Source organism: Anopheles marshallii, chromosome 3 (genome assembly GCF_943734725.1).
Source record: "Anopheles marshallii chromosome 3, idAnoMarsDA_429_01, whole genome shotgun sequence".
NCBI classification, from domain to species: Eukaryota; Metazoa; Arthropoda; class Insecta; order Diptera; family Culicidae; genus Anopheles; species Anopheles marshallii.
The window spans coordinates 22,573,713-22,595,231 of NC_071327.1; the positions used below are offsets into that span (position 1 = coordinate 22,573,713).

The following is a 21,519-nucleotide window of genomic DNA, read 5'->3' on the forward strand; positions in this document are numbered from 1 at the left end:
GTCCACCACCCCCAGGGTTAGTGTCAAGGTCGGGAAGGAAAAACACAAGGAAAAAAAACAAACTCCCGGCAACGGCATGTGTTTATGAATATCAAATGATGCTGTTTCTTCGCCACGTCCCGAAAGGGCACGCGTCACAGTTATGGAAATGTTATGCGACCGAAATTAAAAGTTATGAGCCAGACACCCACACACTGGGTATGGGTACAAATTAACGAAATATGTATAGAAAGCCCAGGCTTCGCATCGTTGCTACGGTTTCTCTCCTTTGCACACCCACATCGATCGTCTGGCGATGGAGACAAAAAAAGAAACCGGCACTCACCGTGAGCACCTTCATAGTGATACAAAAATATGGAAATGATTGAAATGATCCCCCATTTTGATCCCCCCCCCCCCCCGCCTCCCCAAGTCCCAAAAAACGTCAATTCGTTTTGCTTGTTCGAACAGCGCGACACAGATTCTCATTTCGCCGAATGATCCACCGCACGACTCGCAGCAGGCAAACCGGGCCACCAACGACGAACACGAAAACAATCATCCTTCACCGGGCAAACACATTCATACGACATCACAAAAGCAACCATACGTGCCAATAGAGCGACCAGCGGCCAGTCCATTGTTCGGTCAAGCACGGGCCAACACAGAAACATACCAACCCCCGGGTTCCATTATTTATGAATATTTCCCGAACGTTCCATGTTTTGCCCATTTCGCCATTTCTATTCCCGTTTTTCCGGATTTTTTTTTGTTTTTGGGGGTTTTTTTTGCGCAACCTAGCCCCTCCCGGGTTCCAATTTGAGATTCTTTTTTTTTCCAACCAAGCTGGCTAAAAATCGCAACTCGTACTCGTGATACCTTTGAACCTTGGAATTACCAATTCAAAACCGCACCTTAGCTCTTGTGAGGCAGTTTTTTTTTTTAGGAAGCGAAAGTAAGAACATGTAACGCACCCAAGGCACAAATGGCACGGACCGTCCCGATGGAGTGGAGGGGGGGGGAGCGGGTGGGAATAAATTATACTATCCAGCTGTTTATCAAACGCCAAAGCCGGAAGTTGTTCCCGGGCCTGGCGCAACATCATATTCCGGTGACATATTTTGTGCCACAGGACGAAAGCTGCTGGTCTAATTAGAGCGCCATGTTTTGGGGCCCGTAACAAGGTTTTCTTTTGGGAAATCTGGGGGAATTGTGTTTTTTTTTGTTGTTTTCGTACTTTGACATGTGTTCTTCCAAGAGTTCTTGGCCAGCGTCATTCCACCTGTGCAAAAGGAAGAAAGAAAAATGCCATGATCAAACGATCACAGTACCACTTCCCGCACAACACTCTCTCACACACACACACATATAGGTTAAGGATTTGTTTTACTTTTGCTTGTGATTTTGCTATTTCAACCAATCAACTGACGATGTCACGTTCACGTTTTTATGACATTAACGCGCGCGCGCTCCCGGGCCCCCGGACGTGTCCATCGTATCGTCGTTCGGTGAAACGCGACTTTGAAGCAATCGATCGAAGCATTCGATGGGTATTCGGTCCTTTTGTGTTCTTGTTTTTTTTGCCCTCCGCTTCGTATTCGCCATTGACGCCAGCAGAAAGGATTTGCTCATGTGAGAGACATGCACCGTTTTTTTTGTTTTGTTCGTCCTTGTGTTACCCCTTTGGGCGTTACTTCGTTGATGTTTTTTTTTTGTTGTTGGTCGTCCTTTCCACAAGGTAGCTTACGGTGAACGCCTGCAGCATCCCACACATGTCCGGCACACTCACACACTCCGGTACACGGAGGATGGTGGAACAAACAAAAAAAAAACACTGCGAAATGAAAAATCATCCGGAAGTGATGCTTTTCTTTCCAGAAGAATGATTTTCATCAAAGCTTGTCCGTGTCAACGTGATTTCATTTTGGTGTGGGCCTTCCTTTTCGGCCGCTCGCTGCCGTGCAGTTGTTGTTGTACCTCGGTATTTCGTTGGCTATACTATACCCTCTCAAGCCCACTCGGTTTTGCTGACATTCGGCCTTTTTTTCTGCGCCGAGTGCTGTTTTCCCTTTGAAATTTGACGGCCCTCGGCCGGCCCCGTGCAGCGTGCGAGTTGTACCGGGCAAATCATACAACAAGATCCCATTTCCCCCAGACACGACCGGACAGGTCCCTTCGACTCTTGCGAACGTACGGCCATACAGACGTGTTCGGTACGGGACGAATTCTCCGAATCCCAGCAGCTTACATTGGCAACGAATTCAGGTCCGTGCGGAATTCGTAAATCCTTGGCCAGCAAATAAAACCTCCGAACGGCTAACAACCATCCAGTGTACCGTGCCTTCCAAGGATGGAGGGTCCTCAGGTAATCAATAGAATCAAAGGCTAACATGATCCATTCATTTGTGATAGAAATTTAATTGGAGACAAACGTGCCTTTGCTGGAATGGTGGACACCGGGACTCGGGACGAGAGAAAAGGTCGCCACCATGTGAGGGAGTCAGTGAAATATGATGGACGCTCACATACCATTGCAGACATACCGTAGTCGTTTCGTGGCCCACTTTGAGGAATGTCTTTCTGCTGCGTAATGTCTGTCAAATGCAATTTAATACATCATCTTCGTCCGGCGCTTTGATGGTGTTCGAACGCGTGTTTTATGGCCTCAAAAAAAAAAAGACTTCAAGCGGCCAAACTTCTAAACTGCAAGACATCTAGACGGCAACACTTCTAGTGGGCATGAGTGAAACCATTTGGCGTGATGAACAGAGCTGGAACTAAATAGAGCCTATATAGTTCCGGTACTCGTATATGCCTTTGAGACATGGACCTTGTCCAAAATTGACGACATCCTCTTTACCGCGGTCGAGAGGAAGATACTTAGGAGAATTTTTGGCCCCTTATTTGTGGAAGGAGAATAAAGGAGCCGCTGCAATTACGAACTCTACGAGCTATATAACGAAATAACTATCGTACACTGAATTAGACTCCTCAGACTTCTGGGTGGGTTGATCATGTCATGAGAATGATACCGGACAAATCAACCCGTAAAGTGCTTTTAGGTCGTCCACATGGACCCGAATAGGTGGAGTGATCTCTTTGATGTGTCCGCAAGAAAAGCCGAAGTATAAACTCAATCAAACAATAGTGACATCGAAGTACACATTGGTTCTGACGGCGTCGCAGTGGCGACATCTTTGGGGAATTTTTCGGATAGAATGGACAACTCACGCCCTCAGTGGTTGGGAAGGTAAGAAGGATTAATCCATTTTCGATTCTCGATCTAGTAGGATCACAACAAGACTCTTGCCGTTTGTGTACAGAACGGGTGTGTACTCCTTCGCAGAACACAATACGCCATATCTAAATTTGTTTAAAGCTTCATTATTTTCAATAGAAGTGGCAAATAAGTCTTGCATTTTTTAGATTCATGACGACCGTGGCAACGGAGAAACGCTGTAATGGATTAACCGTGAGAGCTTTGGAGGACTGCTGCATCCAACCAAGGCCTCAACGCGATTGCAACGGTTGATAAGTAAGTAAGAAAGTAGCCAATCGTGCTCCCCTTCGGGGATTGTCTTTCTGCTTCTCAATGTCTGTCAAATGCAATTTAATACATTACCCTCCTCCGGTGCTTTTTGGTGAGCTTTTTACGTCTGAGCGTAGCAGCGCGTGCAGCGTTTTCCATAGCAACGGAATAAAAGCTTCAAAAAAAGAGCCAGTGTTTGCTCTGCCGAAATGCCCTACACCAAACTCATCTTGTCCGGAGGGGTTTCCCTTTCGGGCGCCCTCCCATCCGGTGGGGGTTGCCAAATTAAATGCAAATTAAATAATAATCAAAATTCCTGTGCTCCAAATTATGTTCGCCATGGGCGAAGAAGCGAATGAGATATTTTGCGGCTAGGGGAGAAGGGGGGGTATCCCTCCAGGTAGTTGGTCATAAATTTGCCAACAACCAATTGCACCGTTGAACAAGCAGGAAAAGACTCAAAGTCTCACTCAACATCCCCCGATTAGTTGAGCCGTTGAGTGAAACAAGTTAACCACACGGACCACGGACCGCGGACCTTTGCGTTACGGTGGTTACGGTGGCGTTCCCTCCCTTACTTAACCGACTGATACAATATCGCACCGATATTTGCCATAGACAACAACACTTTCGCAAACACTGATTAATTTTAACGGACTGGAAAGTTTTCATTACGCAACGAACACCGGCGTACGGCAGGGATGCTGCGCACCAGCATCGGGCAAAAGGGCGACAGCAGTTGCACACTAAAATTGGAGCCCACCCCACAGTACGCCCCCAAAAAACACCTACAATTAGAAACCACGACAGGGAGGGATTGTCTTTGCCCACCTTTTTTTTCCCGGTGCTGCGGGAGGCAGCCGGCATTGTGAACCTCCAAAAGGAACGACTTTGGAAATTAAACCTACCACGATATTTAAATTTGCTCAAGATATTTACCTTCGTACTTGAAAATCTCATTTCCTCAAAGGATCTCGCCCGAGCGCTCCTGACAGGGTTTTCCTTTAATTCTTTCCCCATTTTTGTTTCACTCTCGCATCCAAAGCTAAGCTTTAGTTCTCGGTTTAAACCACGCAAGGCAAAAAGGTTTGTATTAATGCTAATTCTGCTGGTCTCTCCAAACCTCCAGCAAACTTCAACGAGGGTTATTGTACGGCCCACCCCGCTTCGACCCTGCCACCAGCAACGAGCGACGTCGGGCCGGTCCGTCCCACACTGCATCACACTGCGCATATTGTTCGGGTGACCCTTTTTGCCCAGCTCCCCCCTCCCTCCCTTGCCTTTTTCACCCACCCCCCATCAATTAGTCGTGGGGATTAGGAAAAGAGATTATCTTTTAGGTTCAATTTGTACTATTTCTTCGAAAGCAGAACTTGTGAAAGTTGAGATTAGCCGTTGGGTTTACTCTCCAAGGTGATATTAATGGATGGTAAAGACGGAGCTGTGTACTCCGAACATCGGAGTGGTAACTCAGCGGCGGTAAAACCCGAAGTATTTGGGGGGGGGGGGGGGGGGGGGGTTGAAGAACGGGGGCAAAGTTCGGGATTATCAGGGTAGAGGCCAAATATTCTCTTAAGCGTAGCATAATTTTAAAGTTCCGAACCATGGCGTCTTTTCGCCTTTCGTGTGCCCGGTCGCACTAGCCATTCCGTGCGCTTACCCAAACGTTCCACCGTACGAGCGCAAGGGATATAATTATCTCCTGCAAATACTTTGCCCCTTACCACGATGAACTCGATCGAGTGGCGGTATCATATTGTTTTTCGCTTCCCAATCCGGTGAACCCACGGATAACTCCGGGTCGCTGGGTATTGTTTTGCACTCGAATGCTATTTCGCACACGACCACGGACCCGTTTCGTTACATCGCAGCGGAAAACAAACTTCTTTGAAAGACGATTTGGAGACGATTTCAGGTTTTGCGTTTCATGGGATGTGGGTTGTTAAAGGACCGATTACCGAACGGAATGTTACGTGCCGGATCGCATACACCCGCGCCATACGTGCCCCCGGGTATTGGGGGGGTACATGATTTCGACAGCATGAAAGACAAGAATGTGTACCGAGCGTACTGTTGGACATGTTTTCGAAGAATGTTAAATGTGTAATGGAATTTTGTCCATCACACCTCACATCATACCGATTCTTTTGAGACATTAAAAGTCCGTTAAATCACAACTTTAAGCCACCGCTCCACCTCTCACCTAAGCAAAATTGGAATACCATCCCACCTTTCGGGTGCTCCCACAAGGTGCCCATTCAAATTATAGACAATTCAACTGACGTTGGAAAAAGCCTTATTAAATTACAAAATAAAATAGAATCAACACACACACACACACACGCCACGCAAACGGGACGGAGCTTTTGTGAGGCAAGTAAAAGTTTGAATTAAATTTTTGGGGATGCCATCGTGATTTCGCTTCCCTTTTTCAGACCGGAATTCTTTTTCGCATTCCTTGGCGCGTGAGCGCCACCATCGGATGTCGGGCTTGTCCTTAGCCAGTGGCACGCAAATCCTCTCTATCTCTCTCTCGCTCTGTCTCTCATCCTCACGAACTACTCCATTTTCAATTGCTGGAATTTGCCTGATAAATATCTTTCCCGAAATTCAACACACATTGGCGGAAGGAAAACCCCTGGGAAAAGCGTTAAGGAAAGGAAGAAAAAGAAACGTTGTACACCCCGAAAAGCTCCAGCGGCAAGCTTCGAGCCGTTGCGGTAAGTGGGCTGCTGCTGCCGGTGCAGAGACTCCTGATGACTTAATCGTATGAACTCGATACCCTCTTGGCTGCCTGCCGTCGCTGAGGATGTGAGTAATAACCGGGTTCTGATGAAACAGCATAAATTATGATGATTTTTCTCCCGTGTCGGTCGGTGAATTCCACGACGATGAGGACGACGGTACAGCGGCACCAGACTACCCGTCGACGCCTGCTGCCCGGCCAAACGGGGCACTATCCTTCTGGGTCTGGGTTACGGGGTGTGGCGCACCCGTTAGCCTGATGAACGTAAATAACACGTTTGGAGGATGTGCCACACACTAAAACGTCGGAAGCCAAAGGTTGCACACCCCTTTTAAATGAGGTTCAGCAGACAAGATACACTGCACTGCCATCGACCGTGGCCTCTGGCTTTACTTTGTGCGAGTGTGGGGCCCTGGTATTGCCCGGTAATCTAAGCGCCACATCGGAAACGTACATTATGCAAATCAAATTTTTATATTAGAACACTATTTTGCAGGGCCGGCGGGGCCTTCCAGCGGGCGTAGGGTGGCACCCCCGGGCACCCCGGGACGCTGTGGTTTGTGGCCGTGAATCCGGCCAATTGACGAGTGCCGGCACGATGGCTCACTGGCTGTTTGCGCACCGAATATCCACACCCGATTTCACCCGGAACACCGGGGTGAAAAATGGAATGCGGTACAATTTAAATATTTTGCACTACACTTCATTCGCGTGTGGCCACTCCGGGTGTGTGTGTTTGAGAAGCAAAACATCTGAGTTTGCTGGAGCTGAAAGCCCGAAGCCCTCGCAAGGGGAACAGGCATCTCCCCCCCTGAAAAGATAGAGAGGAGGTATTAACAATTTATGAACGATGGCTTGGCATCAGCTCAGCTTCACACCATTGCCGCGTCTGTCTCTCTTTCTCTCGGATCTCGGACCAGCCCGCGTACCGAACGGACAAAAAGAAAGCCAACCCTTGTAGCGGAAGCGCACTTGGTCGTCATTTCAGTTCACACACACACACACAAACCATTCGTTGCCGTTTTGGTCTTGTGCGGAGGTCGGAGGTTGCAGGTTGAGTTCAGCCGGATTTCAAACCTGACGGACGGGTTTTTTGTACACTCGGCACCACTCGGTAGCATCCTTGTATCACCTCTCAAGCGAAAACTTTTTCCCTCCATCAGTATCCATCCCCCCATCAGTATGCCCGTTACGGCACCCACTAGATCGGGCCGGGAACTGCGGAACTGCTAACCTCTGTGAACTTTGTTCCAGAAAATTTCAAGATGAGTGCTGAATCTTAATAGCACCAAAGCAAAGCGGGACTCGCATTTCTCTGTGCCCGTTATGGCGTCCGTTATTTTTCACGCTGCCACCTGCCAACCCCGCCATGTGTGCCACCCCCTCTCGCTGTGGCATTGCTGAACAGTGCGAAAAGATTCGCCATCCGAGACCGGGCCCCCCCCCCTGTCAGCGTATGACGCCGCGCTATGGTGGTGCTAGGTTATGGAGGCGCAATGCACTCGGGTAAGTGCATCCTGCCGCACTTTATTCACACGGCTCGGCAAACGCTAGTGGTTCGGTTTCCGATCCTACCCTCCCCCCCTCCCACGACCCATGTTAAGCCCCGCATCGCTTTGCCGTTTTGCTCGTCGGTGCCGTTTTTATTTCACTTCGTGTATTATTTACGAACCATAAATCCGGATTTTGTAGCAATTAAAAAGTTTCATCAAGCGAAAGTTGATGCATCCGATGGGTCGATATTTCTTCGCCGGTGCTAGAGCTCCTGACTTATTTCTGCTTCCTGCGTCTTACAGCGGTTAGGCGGGGGACCGCTTATGCGAACACGGCAACACTTGCCCTACAGCATCCCGGAGGGGGCGGTTTTTCTTTTGCTCATATCTTCTCCTCTTTTTTTTTTTGTTGTTGCATTACCTTCGTATTGCAAAACGTGCCCGGTGTTAACGATACTGGGGGACGTAGCCATCGGACGAGAATTGAAAATTAACCTCTTCCCGCTAATGCAGTTGCAGCTAAAGCTTCCTTGGGCAAGGGAATTCACCCGAACCTGGTAATGCTTGTCATCTTTTATTCCAGTCCGATAAAATATCTTTAGCGGTTATGCAATAAAGGTTTTCTTATTTTCCTGAACGTTATATTAGGCATTTATAGCAGGAAATAAAGCGTTTGTTGTGAATGGAGATCGAGACGATCGAGATCGTCTATTTTGTTGAAGCAACTTCAACCTTTTTTCTTCGAGTTTTTAGTCCAGCTTCAAAATCTTCTCCAATATACTGTATTTATGGCGTTCCGTAAAGGATCAAGTACCTGAGGACATCGGGGATGTCTTTGGCAAAAACTTTTACGTTCTGCAGTTCATTTCCTACAGCAATTACGTTGATAGATGGACTGAGGCCAAATAAGACCGAAGTATTCCTCCTTATTGCTCTTCTAGATGTAAACGGTAGCTTCCGAAAGGCAATCTGTGACAATGTCCCGAATATCACCGTGAGTTTCTTTTAATTGATTGTTGCAAACTTTGGGATTGTATCGGTAATATCTGGCATAACAATTATGATGATGAAAAGTAGTTCGAAATTTATTATTATATCGTCGATCGCAACCCATGGTAACAACACTGACTGTGGCGCCCTCTTTGGTCAAACTTTAGAAGTTCCTATTCTCGTCAAGTGTTTAAGAAAACAGAAACATCTCCGAGAACACGATGTGGTTGTTTTTAATGCTTATCTTCTTGGTGCAGTGTCGGATCAACCGCTTTCGAAGGTCTGAAGCAGATTGGTAATTGATGCCCTTTATTTCTAAAAGATTCAAGCTTATTAGAGGCCCTAAGGGGATTCGCAGTTGAGGCTCCTTAGCGCTTGACAATCTTGGTGCTCGAGGCTCCGTACAGCTTGAGGCCTGGATGCCTTAGAGGCATTGGATGTCTTGATGCAGGACATAACTTTGATCTACCGGGCGAACGATAATTACTCTTTGCCTTCGATCTTCAAATTGAGTTGTTATTGCATTTTAAGAACTACTTGTTAGGAATGCAAACCCTGCATATTCAATTATGACGTGTGATAGACACGATGTGCGAAGACTCTACTGTAAACCATTTATATTGTATTGGCAACACTGAAATATATTCATTCCGAAGTTTACATCGAAAGCGGCAACACACGGTTTTCTTTATATATCACTGCATAACCTTTAGGTTATGGGCCCAGAGTATTAGAAAATGGAAGACGAAAAATACGACAAATTTCTGTTACCGCTGTTTGACGGCTCCAACTATAATGCATGGAAGTTTCGCATGCGTGTTGTGTTAGAGGAGCGTGATTTATTTGGATGTATCCAGTCGGAAGTGGCTGATGTCGCGGAACTTTGTGATAATGAAGGTGATACAACGGCTAAGAAAGCCGAAAAGGCTTTGGCGCGTGAAAAAAGGTTCAAAATGGACAAAAGGTGCAAAAGTTTGTTGGTGTCTAGAATACATGATTCTCAGTTGGAATACGTGCAGGATAAAGCAACACCAAAGGCTATTTGGGACGCCTTGATTGTTATCTTTGAACGGAAAAGTATCGCGAACCGTATGTATTTGAAGCGACAACTGGTGGCACTAAAGCACGAGTGCGGAAATCTTCAGGATCATTTCCTAAAGTATGACCGATTAGTGCGTGAGTATCGTGCGACAGGCGCAGTGATGGATGATTTGGAAGTGGTGTGTAGTTTGTTACTCACTTTAGGACCCAAATTTTCCACGGTAATCACTGCGATAGAAACCATGGCCGCAGAAAATCTTACCATAGATTTTGCAAAATGTCGTCTATTGGACGAAGAAATTAAGCTGAAAGGCTTAAGTGTGGAACCAACGGTTCAAAGTGAATCATCGGTATTCATGAGTGCTAAGAAACCGATGAAAAAGAAGAAAACTCTAAAGTGTTACGGATGTCATCAAGAAGGACACAAGATATCCGAGTGCCCTAAAAGGAAGCCCAAAGCAAATCTAACAAAAGCAGAAAGTGTCTCTTTTGTGAGTTGTGTTAGTTCTGTCGAAACAAACAAAGTGCAGTGGTTCGTGGACTCGGGGTGTTCTGATCATCTGGTGAAAGACAAAGAATTGTTTGAAACGCTAACTCCTTTAGCAATTCCTGTGAAAATTGCTGTAGCCAAAGATGGTGAATCTATCGAAGCTCGGCATATAGGAACAATACGGGTTTGTTCTGTGGTCAAAGGTGTTCAAATTCCGTGTACCATACACAATGTTCTTTATGTCCCTACTTTGCGTTTCAATTTGTTTTCCGTGTTAAAAGTAGAACAAAAAGGAATGAAAGTGATATTCGAAGATGGAAAGGTGTATGTGTGGGATAACAAAAGACTCGTTGCAACAGGATCGCGTTATGGAAATCTTTACGCTTTAGATGTGTTTAGTGATAAACGTATCGAGAACAATTCTTTGGTGGCTCATGGTCGAATCCAGAAAAAATCTAGATTTGTGGCATCGTAGATTCGGTCATCTAAATAGTAGACAACTTGAGCAGTTGATAAGAAACCGTTTAGTGAAAGGATTTGATTTCGAAAACTTTGATAAAAAGGACAAAAACGTTACGGTATGTGAAACGTGCATTATCGGTAAGCAAACGCGACAGCCTTTTACAACATTTGGAAGAAAACGTTCTTCGAGAGTGTTGGAGCTAATCCATTCGGACGTGTGTGGTCCAATCACGCCTACTGGTCGTAAAGGCGAGCGATATTTTTTAACGTTTACAGACGATTATAGCCATTTTGTTATGATATATATCATGAAAAACAAAAGTGAGGTTTTCGAGAATTTCAAACAGTATGAGGCTAAGGTAACGGCTAAATTCTCATCAAAAATATCACGTTTGAGGTGCGATAATGGTGGAGAATTCAAAAATCATGCTTTGGAACAGTTTTGTCGTGAGAAAGGAATCGAAATACAATATACAACGCCGTATACTCCTGAGCAGAACGGCACTAGTGAAAGGATAAATCGGACACTAGTTGAACGAGCAAGATCAATGTTAGAAGGTGCAAAGATTGATAAACAATTTTGGGTGCAAGCTATACAGACAGCCGGGTATGTGGTTAATCGATGCCCGACACGAGCGAACGACAATGATAAAACTCCAGCCGAAATATGGGAAAACATCAAGCCTGATGTATCTAAGTTGCGTGTTTTTGGATGTTCGGTGTTCGTACACATACCGAAGGAAAATCGTAAAAAGATGGATGCAAAGGCATGGAAAGGTACATTCGTCGGATATGCACCTACTGGCTACAGAGTATGGAACCCCAAAACGAGAACAATAATTACTTCGCGAGATGTTGATTTCTTCGAAATGGAGTCGCTATCAGACAACGAAAGAGGTGAGATTTCTGTGCGATATAACGAATCAGATATTATCGTTTTAGAGAAGGAGCAGACGGAACAAACAAGAGGAGATAACGGTCAAAACATAGATGATGTTATCGATCAGGAGAGCACTGCAAGCGAGGAACAATATGATACTGGTGAAGATGAGGTTAGTGAAGATACACCAAATACCAGACCAGTTCGCGAACGTACTGCCCCTGTATGGCATAAAGACTATGAGATAAATGCCAATTTTGCGTTGAATGCTCTGTCCTACGTAGAGAATACACCCAAATCGTTATCTGAGGTAAAGAAACGAGATGATTGGAAGTTGTGGCAACAAGCTTTACAAGATGAAATCAATTCTTTGGAAAAGAATAAGACTTGGACGCTAACAAAATTACCAGAAGGACGAAATCTTATATCGTGCAAATGGGTTTTTAAAGTGAAGCCTGGTGACGATGGACAGCAATCCAAATATAAAGCTCGTTTGGTTGCTAGAGGTTTCAGTCAAAAGCAAGGATTTGACTACACAGACACTTATTCACCAGTGGCACATCTAGACACCATTCGAATGGTTTTGGCTTTGGCAAATCGTAAAAACATGTATGTAGGTCAAATGGATGTAAAAACAGCATTTTTAAATGGCGAGTTAACAGAGGAGATCTATATGCAGCAGCCGGAAGGATTTGAACAAGGTAAAGGTTTAGTCTGCCGTCTGAATCGTTCTTTGTACGGATTGAAGCAAGCGTCGCGAAAATGGAACGAAAGATTCGATGAATTTGTGATTAGGCTTGGTTTTATCAGAAGTGCTAATGACCTTTGTTTGTACACTCGTGACTCTGGCGAAAAATTAGTGATCATCATTATCTACGTAGATGATGTTTTGATAGTCAGCTTATCTAAACAGAAGGTAAAAATAGTGAAGGCTTGTCTGGCAAAAGAATTTGAAATGACAGATATGGGCGAAGCAGGAAATTTTCTTGGTATGAAAATAGAGAGGAATCCTGACAAGGGGATTATGCGAATTTCTCAACGTCGATATCTAGAGAGCCTACTTTGTCGTTTCGGAATGGAAGATTGCCGACCAATCGCAACACCGATTGAGTATAGACTCAAGTTAGAAAAAGGTAATGAATGTAACAGAACTACTCATCCATATCGTGAACTTGTAGGTTGCATAATGTACGTATCATTAACATCTAGACCAGATTTGGCCATTGCTGCCAACTATTTTAGCCAGTTTCAGGCATGTCCCACAGACGAACATTGGGTACATCTGCGTCGTATATTACGGTACGTGAAAGGTACTTTGGATTATGGATTAATCTATTGTAAAGACGATAATGCACCAATATTAGAAGTTTATACAGATGCAGATTGGGCTAACGATATTGTGGACCGTCGTTCTGTATCGGGAGCATTTTTTAAAATGTTTGGAGCAACCATAAGTTGGATTGCAAAGAAACAAGCGACTGTATCTTTGTCGTCAACAGAAGCTGAGCTGGTAGCTCTTTGTAGTGCTGCGCGTCATAGTCAATGGTTGGTGCGAACATTAAAAGATTTAGGATTGGATATTAATCAACCAGTTCCATTTCATGAAGATAATCAATCGACTATCAAGATAATCAAAAATCAAAAGGATTCAGGCCGCATGAAGCATATCGACGTGAAACATTTTTATGTGCGAGAACTGGTAGAAAAGGGTAGTATTCAAATAGACTATGTACCAACAGAAAAACAAGAAGCGGATATATTAACAAAGGGTCTACCTGCTCCTGCGTTCAGGAAGTTACGTGCAAGTCTTGGTTTGTCCGAGTGCCAGGTATGAGCGGGCGATTTAGGACGATATGAATTAAACAGATGTATTGTGACTGCAATGTTTGAGCGGGCGTGTTAGGAATGCAAACCCTGCATATTCAATTATGACGTGTGATAGACACGATGTGCGAAGACTCTACTGTAAACCATTTATATTGTATTGGCAACACTGAAATATATTCATTCCGAAGTTTACATCGAAAGCGGCAACACACGGTTTTCTTTATATATCACTGCATAACCTTTACTACTGAGGTCTGGGAACCAGAGCCAGGGTTATAAACCCAAAAATTTCTTTTGAATTCTCCGGATAATATAAATAAACGAATAGCTATATCCGGAGGACATGTAAGACTTCTTAATTCTGGAGTGCGAATTTATTGTACTAAGAAAGTATTGGAGGCAGTTACCTGAGTATCTTCGTTACAAGTATTGTAAATTATCGAACAACAATATCAAGTTCAGCCTTAAAGTATTTAAATTAGAGGATGAATAGTCGCCTTTATCTCTGACTGTTAATGAAAAATCATTCTAATCAGGCAGTATACGGGTGCTGGCGAATAAGCACAAACTTAAACCGAAAGATACCGGAAACCGTCAAGTTAAAGGATACATTAACACCCGCTAGCACATTGGAGAACGTTTTTCATCTACTGCAAGACCCAAAACCGAACCTGAATCAAAACCTGCGTCAATCTACCCATTTCATTGGCATAGACTTTAGTTAGACCTAAAAATTGGACAATATTGGAATGGGAGGTCCGGTGAGAAATAATAAAACGCACACAAAATAAGGCTTTAAATCCTCTGTAAACTCCCCCCCAAAAGGAAAACAGTAACAGCATCCCGATAAATGATTAATAAAGCTTAAGCCAAACAACGAATAACAAGCGCGTCCCGTTCCGATTCCAACCGTTCAATGGCGAAAGCAGTTATATCGATTCCAACAATTCCCACAGCCCGTTTAACGCCAAAAAACGGAAGCCAGGTTCATTTTAGTTGCCAATCCTATTAAGGATCAATGGAGGGGTTCTTTTTTTTTCGCGTCCCCGACAATCTTCCGGCGCTAGATAAAGCGTGAAAAACAATGTTACCGAAACGGGATTGTCGTCGAAAGGAGCGACGAGCAAAACAACAAAAAAAAGAAACAAAGGAAATAAAAAGTAGCAACGGACCAAAACTTGTACTATGTACAACTTACAATAAAAAAAAAAGCGCAGGAAGCTAAACATTGGTTCTTTATATGCAAATAAAATCGATAAAAATTCTAACCCCGGCATTACGATGAGCACCTGAAAGCCACCCTGGGATTAAGGAAATAAAATGTAAGAAGATAATATACCGCAAAATTGAAAGTTATAGGCAACGGTTTTGTTGTGTAGGCCAGACCAGTCGACCTCGCTCCCACCCCACACAGTTAACCGCCCAGTGTGGATAACACACACGAAACACGATCGCAATACTAAATAACCACCTACTTTACGCGCCACAGGTTAGGGCACATAATCCCCTAACAAGTGAGTTGTGTCGCAGCGAAATTGGAAGGAAATCCCTTTTCCCGTGCTGAAAAAAAAAAACCGAAAAACTTTCCATGTCGTTTCAATACGTACAATCACAATCTCTTTCCTTCCATGGTGTGAGCTTTTTTTTCCCCCCTTCTGTTCGTCACATGTCGTTGTGAGGTCGGGTTTTTTTTGTGTTGCTTCTTTCTTGCCATTTTACCAACATTGCGACAAACCGACCGACCGGTTGTTCGAGCACCCGGGAGGCTGACGATGCTGGGCCGTGAGGAAGTGGGGAGGGTTTTTCCCGAAGCTCGATAACTACCTCCGGTGAGCTGTTCCGTTCCGGTCGACTAAGGACCGACCGGGCGGCTTCCGTGCACCTGTCCTTCGACCGGGATCCACCCGCCGCCGTGTGTCTGTGTGTTCGGAAATCAATTGACTAGCACACACAAACAAACCATGATCAGCCCGTCTGCCCGTCTTCTGCCACACACAAATCGTTAACAGTTTTGTGCTTCCGCACGCCCGTTTTACCGGGATGTCACCGTGTCTTCAAAGCTGCCGAGCATGATTGAGACGGTGCACGGAGACACACGACGCCGTGGGGTGGGGGGGGGGATGGTGGGGTGGGAGGTGAAAAAAGAGAAGAATCATCACTTAAGCTGAACCGTTCCGTCCTGGTTGCGCTTGATACTCGGTAACTTATACCCAACCCCAGCCTTTTTCGGGGCACTAAATGATGACTCAGAATACTCACGGCACTGCCGGTGGTGCCACGCGGCCGAGCACGCCCTCGCCCAATAAGATCTATCAGATTTCCATACCGTCGGGGGATCTCCGGTTGGTCGAAAAAACAAAATCTATAATCAATTGAACCAACACAAGCTGAAAACTTTATCTCGGGCCTTTCAAACAGCATCCACCGGCCCAAAACTACCACCCGCTTTGCCCAGGGTGGCCGCCGCAAACGTCGTTTGCCTGGCATTTCTTTCCACAAAACTTCGGTGCCATTTAACCGTGGGACAGCTGGAGAAAACTCGCCCCCCCCCCTCGCAGGCAGGCAGTAGGCGGAAACAAACAGTTCTGGCAAAGCATTAATCGGAGTAGGGAAGCCCCCTCTTCTCCCCTTCTCCCTCCCCCGGCAAAACTCACTCCTTAACTCAAAGCAGATTTGCCCAAAAAGCTGCAAACAGCCGGGGCCCTGGACCGGATCGAAACGGTCCCGATCCACAGCAAACAAAAAGTCCACGGCGAATTGCTCGGCAAGAGTTTTGACGTTTTTTGCCAGGCTTCTTCTTGTTCTTGCAGTTGTTGTTGTTTTTGTTTTTTGGCTCCAGCCCGAGAGTAGGAGGCTGGGAAATTGCTGTACCCGCAAAACCCATGAATAAATTGATACACGTCTCAGTCGTGGGGTGATGTGTTGCCATGGTGAAAGAGCATAGCGAAACACTGTTTAATTGATTTTCTCCAGCAGCCTACTACAACGGTGAGATGGGGAGGGGGTGGGGTGGTGGGTTTTTCAAAAATCGACTGAGCCTACTGCGACCGAGTTCTGGTGTGGGTGTTGTGATTGCGTACCGCTTTTTTTCTTTGTGGGAGGGGGGTGGAAAGCAAGGGTGCGTACGGAAATTTTGCGGAGAAATTGCGCAAAGTGGTTTGTTCGACGTGAGCCCCCCCAAATGATCGGACCCGGTGGAACTCGAATAGTCCAACAACCTTTTGGGAAGAGAATTAATCAGAGTGATACAAACTGAATTAATCACGGGCGGGGTTTTTTTTTTTCACCAACAGTTACCACAGTCAGTGTTACTTTCACACCGCACCAAGCTAGGTGGGGGGGAGATACTTTTGAAAGCGAAAAAGTTGATGTGCAAAGGCGTTGAACTAAAGGAAGAAGAAGAAAAAAACACACACAATTGCGATTGTGGCACACGGGAGGAATTGGTAATCCGTAATTGGGTGCCCGCGTTTGAAGTAGGGGTGCAGAAATTTTAATTACATAATCCTTGGGCTACGGTGCTTCCATTAGCTGGATTTGTGTGTGTCGCTCCGGAAGCCCCCCCCCCCTCCCATGGGTTACATTGATGGGAAAAATTCGTTCAACCGTTCGACTAGGCTGGACGCGGTTTCGTGACCGGGGCCAACCCGGGGAAAAAGGTGCAAATTAAAAGGAAGCCATGTGAAACAACGCATCTCAACGCACGGCACCGACACATCCATTTACAAACCGGAAGGTCAACGTGTTGATAGATCCGATTTGTTTGCCGTGAACCGGAACATTGGGGGCTGTGGGGTTTTTTAAGCACCACCAGAAGAAAATCTACCATAGCTGGGGAGGGAACCAATCACCACCGCGGAACGATAAGCGCTGTGTTTGTGTATTTGTACTCCCCCCGGCGCTAGCAAAATGCGGGACATACGCACCCCGGTGTGTGCCGGAAGATCAATTAAAAGCGCGTAAAAGTTCGAAACGCTGCATTAGGCGTTGGGAGGGGGTCGCACGTTCGCGGAAAATTGATTGCACCGAATTTGCGATTAAAAATTTACCGAGCGAGAGCACTTGTCTGGGCTCTTTTCGGTTGTAAAATGCAAATTCGCTTAAATCTCGATAAAAGCTAATACACTTCGGGCCGAAAATGAATTGCCTCGCCAAGCTCCGCTCCATCATCATCGCCAGCCTGGGATCGTTGTGTGTGGGTAGCAACTGTCACCCTTTTGCATAAGCCACCCCTCCCACTGTTGCTACTTTCCGGCCGGGATCCTTCTGACCGTGCCATGTTTCCCCTGTCTTTTAATGGATTCCGCCCGAAACATTAGCCTCCCCCGTCTCTCCACCCCCCCCCCCCCCTCACCCCCACCAGTGTGAAGTTTCCGGTACTCGGTACTCGGAAGCCTCCGTTCTCCGGGAACCGGTTAAACTCCATCAGTAAATTAAATTGCTTGCCACTACTTACGGTTGACCTCCTGTGCTATTCCTGTGAGGCAAAAACCGCACAGCATTACATGGAGCTTTAGAGTCATTCGTACCACCCCGTAACCGTCCCCTACCCCCTAGCAAAATGGGCTTCCAGGGGCGGCAGGAGGTCAAACCCCCTTGCCATTTTTAACACTCGCAAAATCACACATGCGCTTACGGCGGATGCAGAAATGTTGCAGAAATTGGTCGATTTTCAACAATTTCACACACTTCATTCTTCGGCGTAAGTGTGCAGCACGGTACGGCCCTCCGGGTCCCCCCCCCCCCCCCCACGCCGCTGTGTGTGGCTACCATTTTGTGGTTTTCGTTTCAATTAATTATTTTAGAACCACTACGGTGGCCCACCGTTCCGTCTCAGTATGGCATCAACACACACCCCTCCCTTTAAGGGGTTGCACTGCCTTACAGGGAGTGCTTACGGTACTGACCGTGTGCCGCACAGTCCACATTACCGATGGCACTGTACGGACAAGGTGTGCATGTGTCCGGTGGTCGGTTGAAGTTGACGTGAAAGTGAGACTTTCCCCACCGTGCCCGATGCACCGCAGCTGCGTAAGCCGTAAGCCAGAACAGATGCCCGGTAGGGACTAACATGTGCAAGCAATCACACCTCACAGAGCATCTTTGCGTCTAGAAGACCTTTAACTAGATCTCATTACCGTGTCTAGATGTGGGGAGCTGAGTATTCCTTTGCCTTAAAACACCCATCAACGCTATCATCATTATCTCATCGGCAGTAGGCAAAGGGATCGAAGCGTGATCGAAGCAAAGGCATAGCTCCACTTCTTCCCTTTCCGAACAATTCTTCCCCGCTGCGGCCACACACGCAAATACCATCATATGTTTGGCCACCGTCGTATCTCGGTTTGCCGGAAAACTGCCGGGGAAGTTTTCTCACAGTTTTAGCCAAAGCGCTCGCCGTGAACTTCCCATGGGTAGCATTTTATTGTTATCTTATCTCGGAAAGCATTACAATTGGAACTTTTCCTTGGTGTAAGGCGTACGGTTGGGGCTGTGGGGTTTGTGTGTGAGTGTGTGTGTTCTGGTTGGGCAGAGTTGGTCCCTACGGGGTGTCTTAAGGTAGCTCAAGAAATGGCTACTAACGATGGTTATCGCTGTTGTCACTATTAGGGTGTCGTTTATATTTGAATTTTCCTCTAGATACTGATGTCCAGGGTAAGTTTTTAAAATTTCCATTTCACAGAACTCTTTACAATACCCCATCTAGGTGAGTTCGACCATTTTGGGGGGCGGGAAAAGAAAACTCTAAATGGGCAACCCTTAACGCTCCCCCCCCACTAAACAAACCCCCAGGACTACGGGGTAATGGAAAGCAATCAAACGATAAAACCCATTAAGTGGGATCCCGCTGGGACGAAAAAGTGTGTGTGTGTGTTTTTTTTGTTTTGGGGTTCAATTTTCGCACAATTCACCACCGGAACAAACAAATCGAACCAAACGGCCGCCCTTTTGCATGCGAAATTAGGCAATTATTTATGCACCTAATTCCAATTGTAAGTGTCAATAGTCGCGTGTGTTGCACAAAAAACGACACCCCCTTCTCCCCCTCCCCTTCCCCTCCCCCCGCTCTTCCCACACATAGGTTCGAACTAAAGCGCGTATCCATTAGCGTGTCTTTGCGCGTGGTGTCCGTGATTCGTGATCATGAATTTTGATCGAATTTGCCGGTAACGGTTGGAGTACATGGCTGAGAACCGCACCATGTGCAGACAAATCCCACCACCTTAGAGCAAACCCCCCGGCGGGAGGGACAACGGAGACCTTTTTCCACCTTTTTCGCAATATTTTTTGTACCATTCGGGGGCTAATAGCCAACGAGCGTTTCGGTTTGATCTCGCGGTTCTTCCACTGTTGTATCACGATACCACGAGACGCTATCGGTTGCTCTTCAACCCATGCACGGTGGGACGGCGCAAATGGATAGCAATAAAAGTATTGTTTATTGGAAGGAATTGCACTAGGCCGCCCGTTATAGACTCATCCCGGCGCATGCCGTTGCATAAATGGGGCTCAATCAAATGGGGAATGGGATTGCAATCGAATGTCTACAGATATTTCAATCAAATGGTTTGTTCTGCGCGGGGCTGATGGCTATTCATGATTTACCAAGAATTCCTTGAGTCTCTTCCATGTTACACTTTCATGAACAAGATGGGAAACAAATGATGGTTTTATTGGTCACAAATCTTACAAGGCTTAGAGCGGACGATAAAACTTTGTTTTCTTCACGATAAAGACGATAAAGCAAAAATGGTTTCCCTGAAATGTCCTTTCCCAATACAACCACCAATCCAGCTTGTTCTAAAGCACAGACCAAACAAAAGCTTTCGTTCTAAAACCTGTTTGTTCTAAAAAGTTGACAGCAGCATGTACTAAATTTCGGATGAATGTTCCATTTGTGTTTGTGTGTGTAAAAGAATGAATATATCCAACACTAGATCTACCGGATCGGTCATTCTGACTGAAACACTTAATTTTAATCACAAGCGTTATATGCACTCTAGACTCCGTTACACACGCTGACCATTTTAGTGTAATAAATACAGCTTTTTCAAAAATTTCATTGCTAGTTTTCTAGTGTTTATTTTGCCTGAAAAAATAGCAACCCCCTATGAAACTCAGTTTTTTCATCGCTCTCGGACACCATTTCGAATCCTCGCGATAGTACATAGTTCGTGATGTGATTTTCCAGCACACCGGAATTACCCCTCCACTGCAGTCCTTCGTACAGTGGGTAACTTTGTTCGGCGCCTCGTTTCAAGCGACGAACCTGATCTCGATACTTGCTCCAGCTTTGTAGTTCCAGTATCAACAATTTGGTTTTGCCGCACAAGTAATCCAATACGCGGCGCAGTCCTTCATCTCCACCGTTCAGGTGAATGTACATAAGCACGGAAAAGCAGCAGATTACATCGAATTGATCAATCGATGCGCTCACCATATATCGTTCGATTGGATCATCGTTGGGAGGCATTTCTTGGCAAGCAATGTTCAACAGGTTCCCGCTTATGAACTCGATATCCGGAAAGGCAGCACTAGCTCGGTGGCACAGCTCGTCATCGATGTCGACGCCAACGGCACGGACCGGCACTCCACCGCTCACCTGTTCCAGTATGTCACGTACCTTTGCCGTAAACTCGCCGGAGTTACAGCCAAAATCGGCCATCTGCACTAAGCTGACGCGATCGCGCTTCAGCTGTAGCTTGTTCCCATTCCAAAGTGTTTGCAGGTGTTGTCGCAGTATGTTTGATCTGGTGTCCTCGGCACGAAACCGGTAGTAGTGGTGATAGTTGCCATGTTTCAATTGTGTCTCACCCATCTTGAAGATGTGTGTATCCTGCACGCCTACACAACCGGGGAAAGCCGACTAATCGACGTTTTGCGAATACTAACTGCATTAAAATGGAACTTAATGCACCGTGCGCACCTGTAGCAGCAGCAAGGTTTGTTATTGTTTATACCGCAAGCGTAGTGATGGACAAAAAGTCTCTACACCCCTTCGGATAAAATTATCAGATTTCGAAATAATGAGATGATACTTATCGTATAATAATCAGGCATTTGACTACATTATTTGGCCAG

At 45.9% G+C, this 21,519-nt stretch overlaps 1 protein-coding gene across 1 annotated transcript; it reads right to left on the reverse strand.

Annotated features, from left to right (window-relative positions):
• Positions 1-20,518: 20,518 nt before the first annotated feature.
• On the reverse strand, positions 20,519-21,256 carry LOC128712375 (probable RNA methyltransferase CG11342). Its single transcript, XM_053807268.1, has one exon. It carries the CDS (start codon positions 21,254-21,256, stop codon positions 20,519-20,521), a length of 738 nt encoding a protein of 245 aa, XP_053663243.1.
• Positions 21,257-21,519: the final 263 nt, after the last annotated feature.

Coding starts and splice junctions, on each gene's coding strand:
- LOC128712375 (XM_053807268.1), bottom strand. CDS start 21,256: ATGGGTGAGACACAATTGAAACATGGCAACTATCACCACTACTACCGG.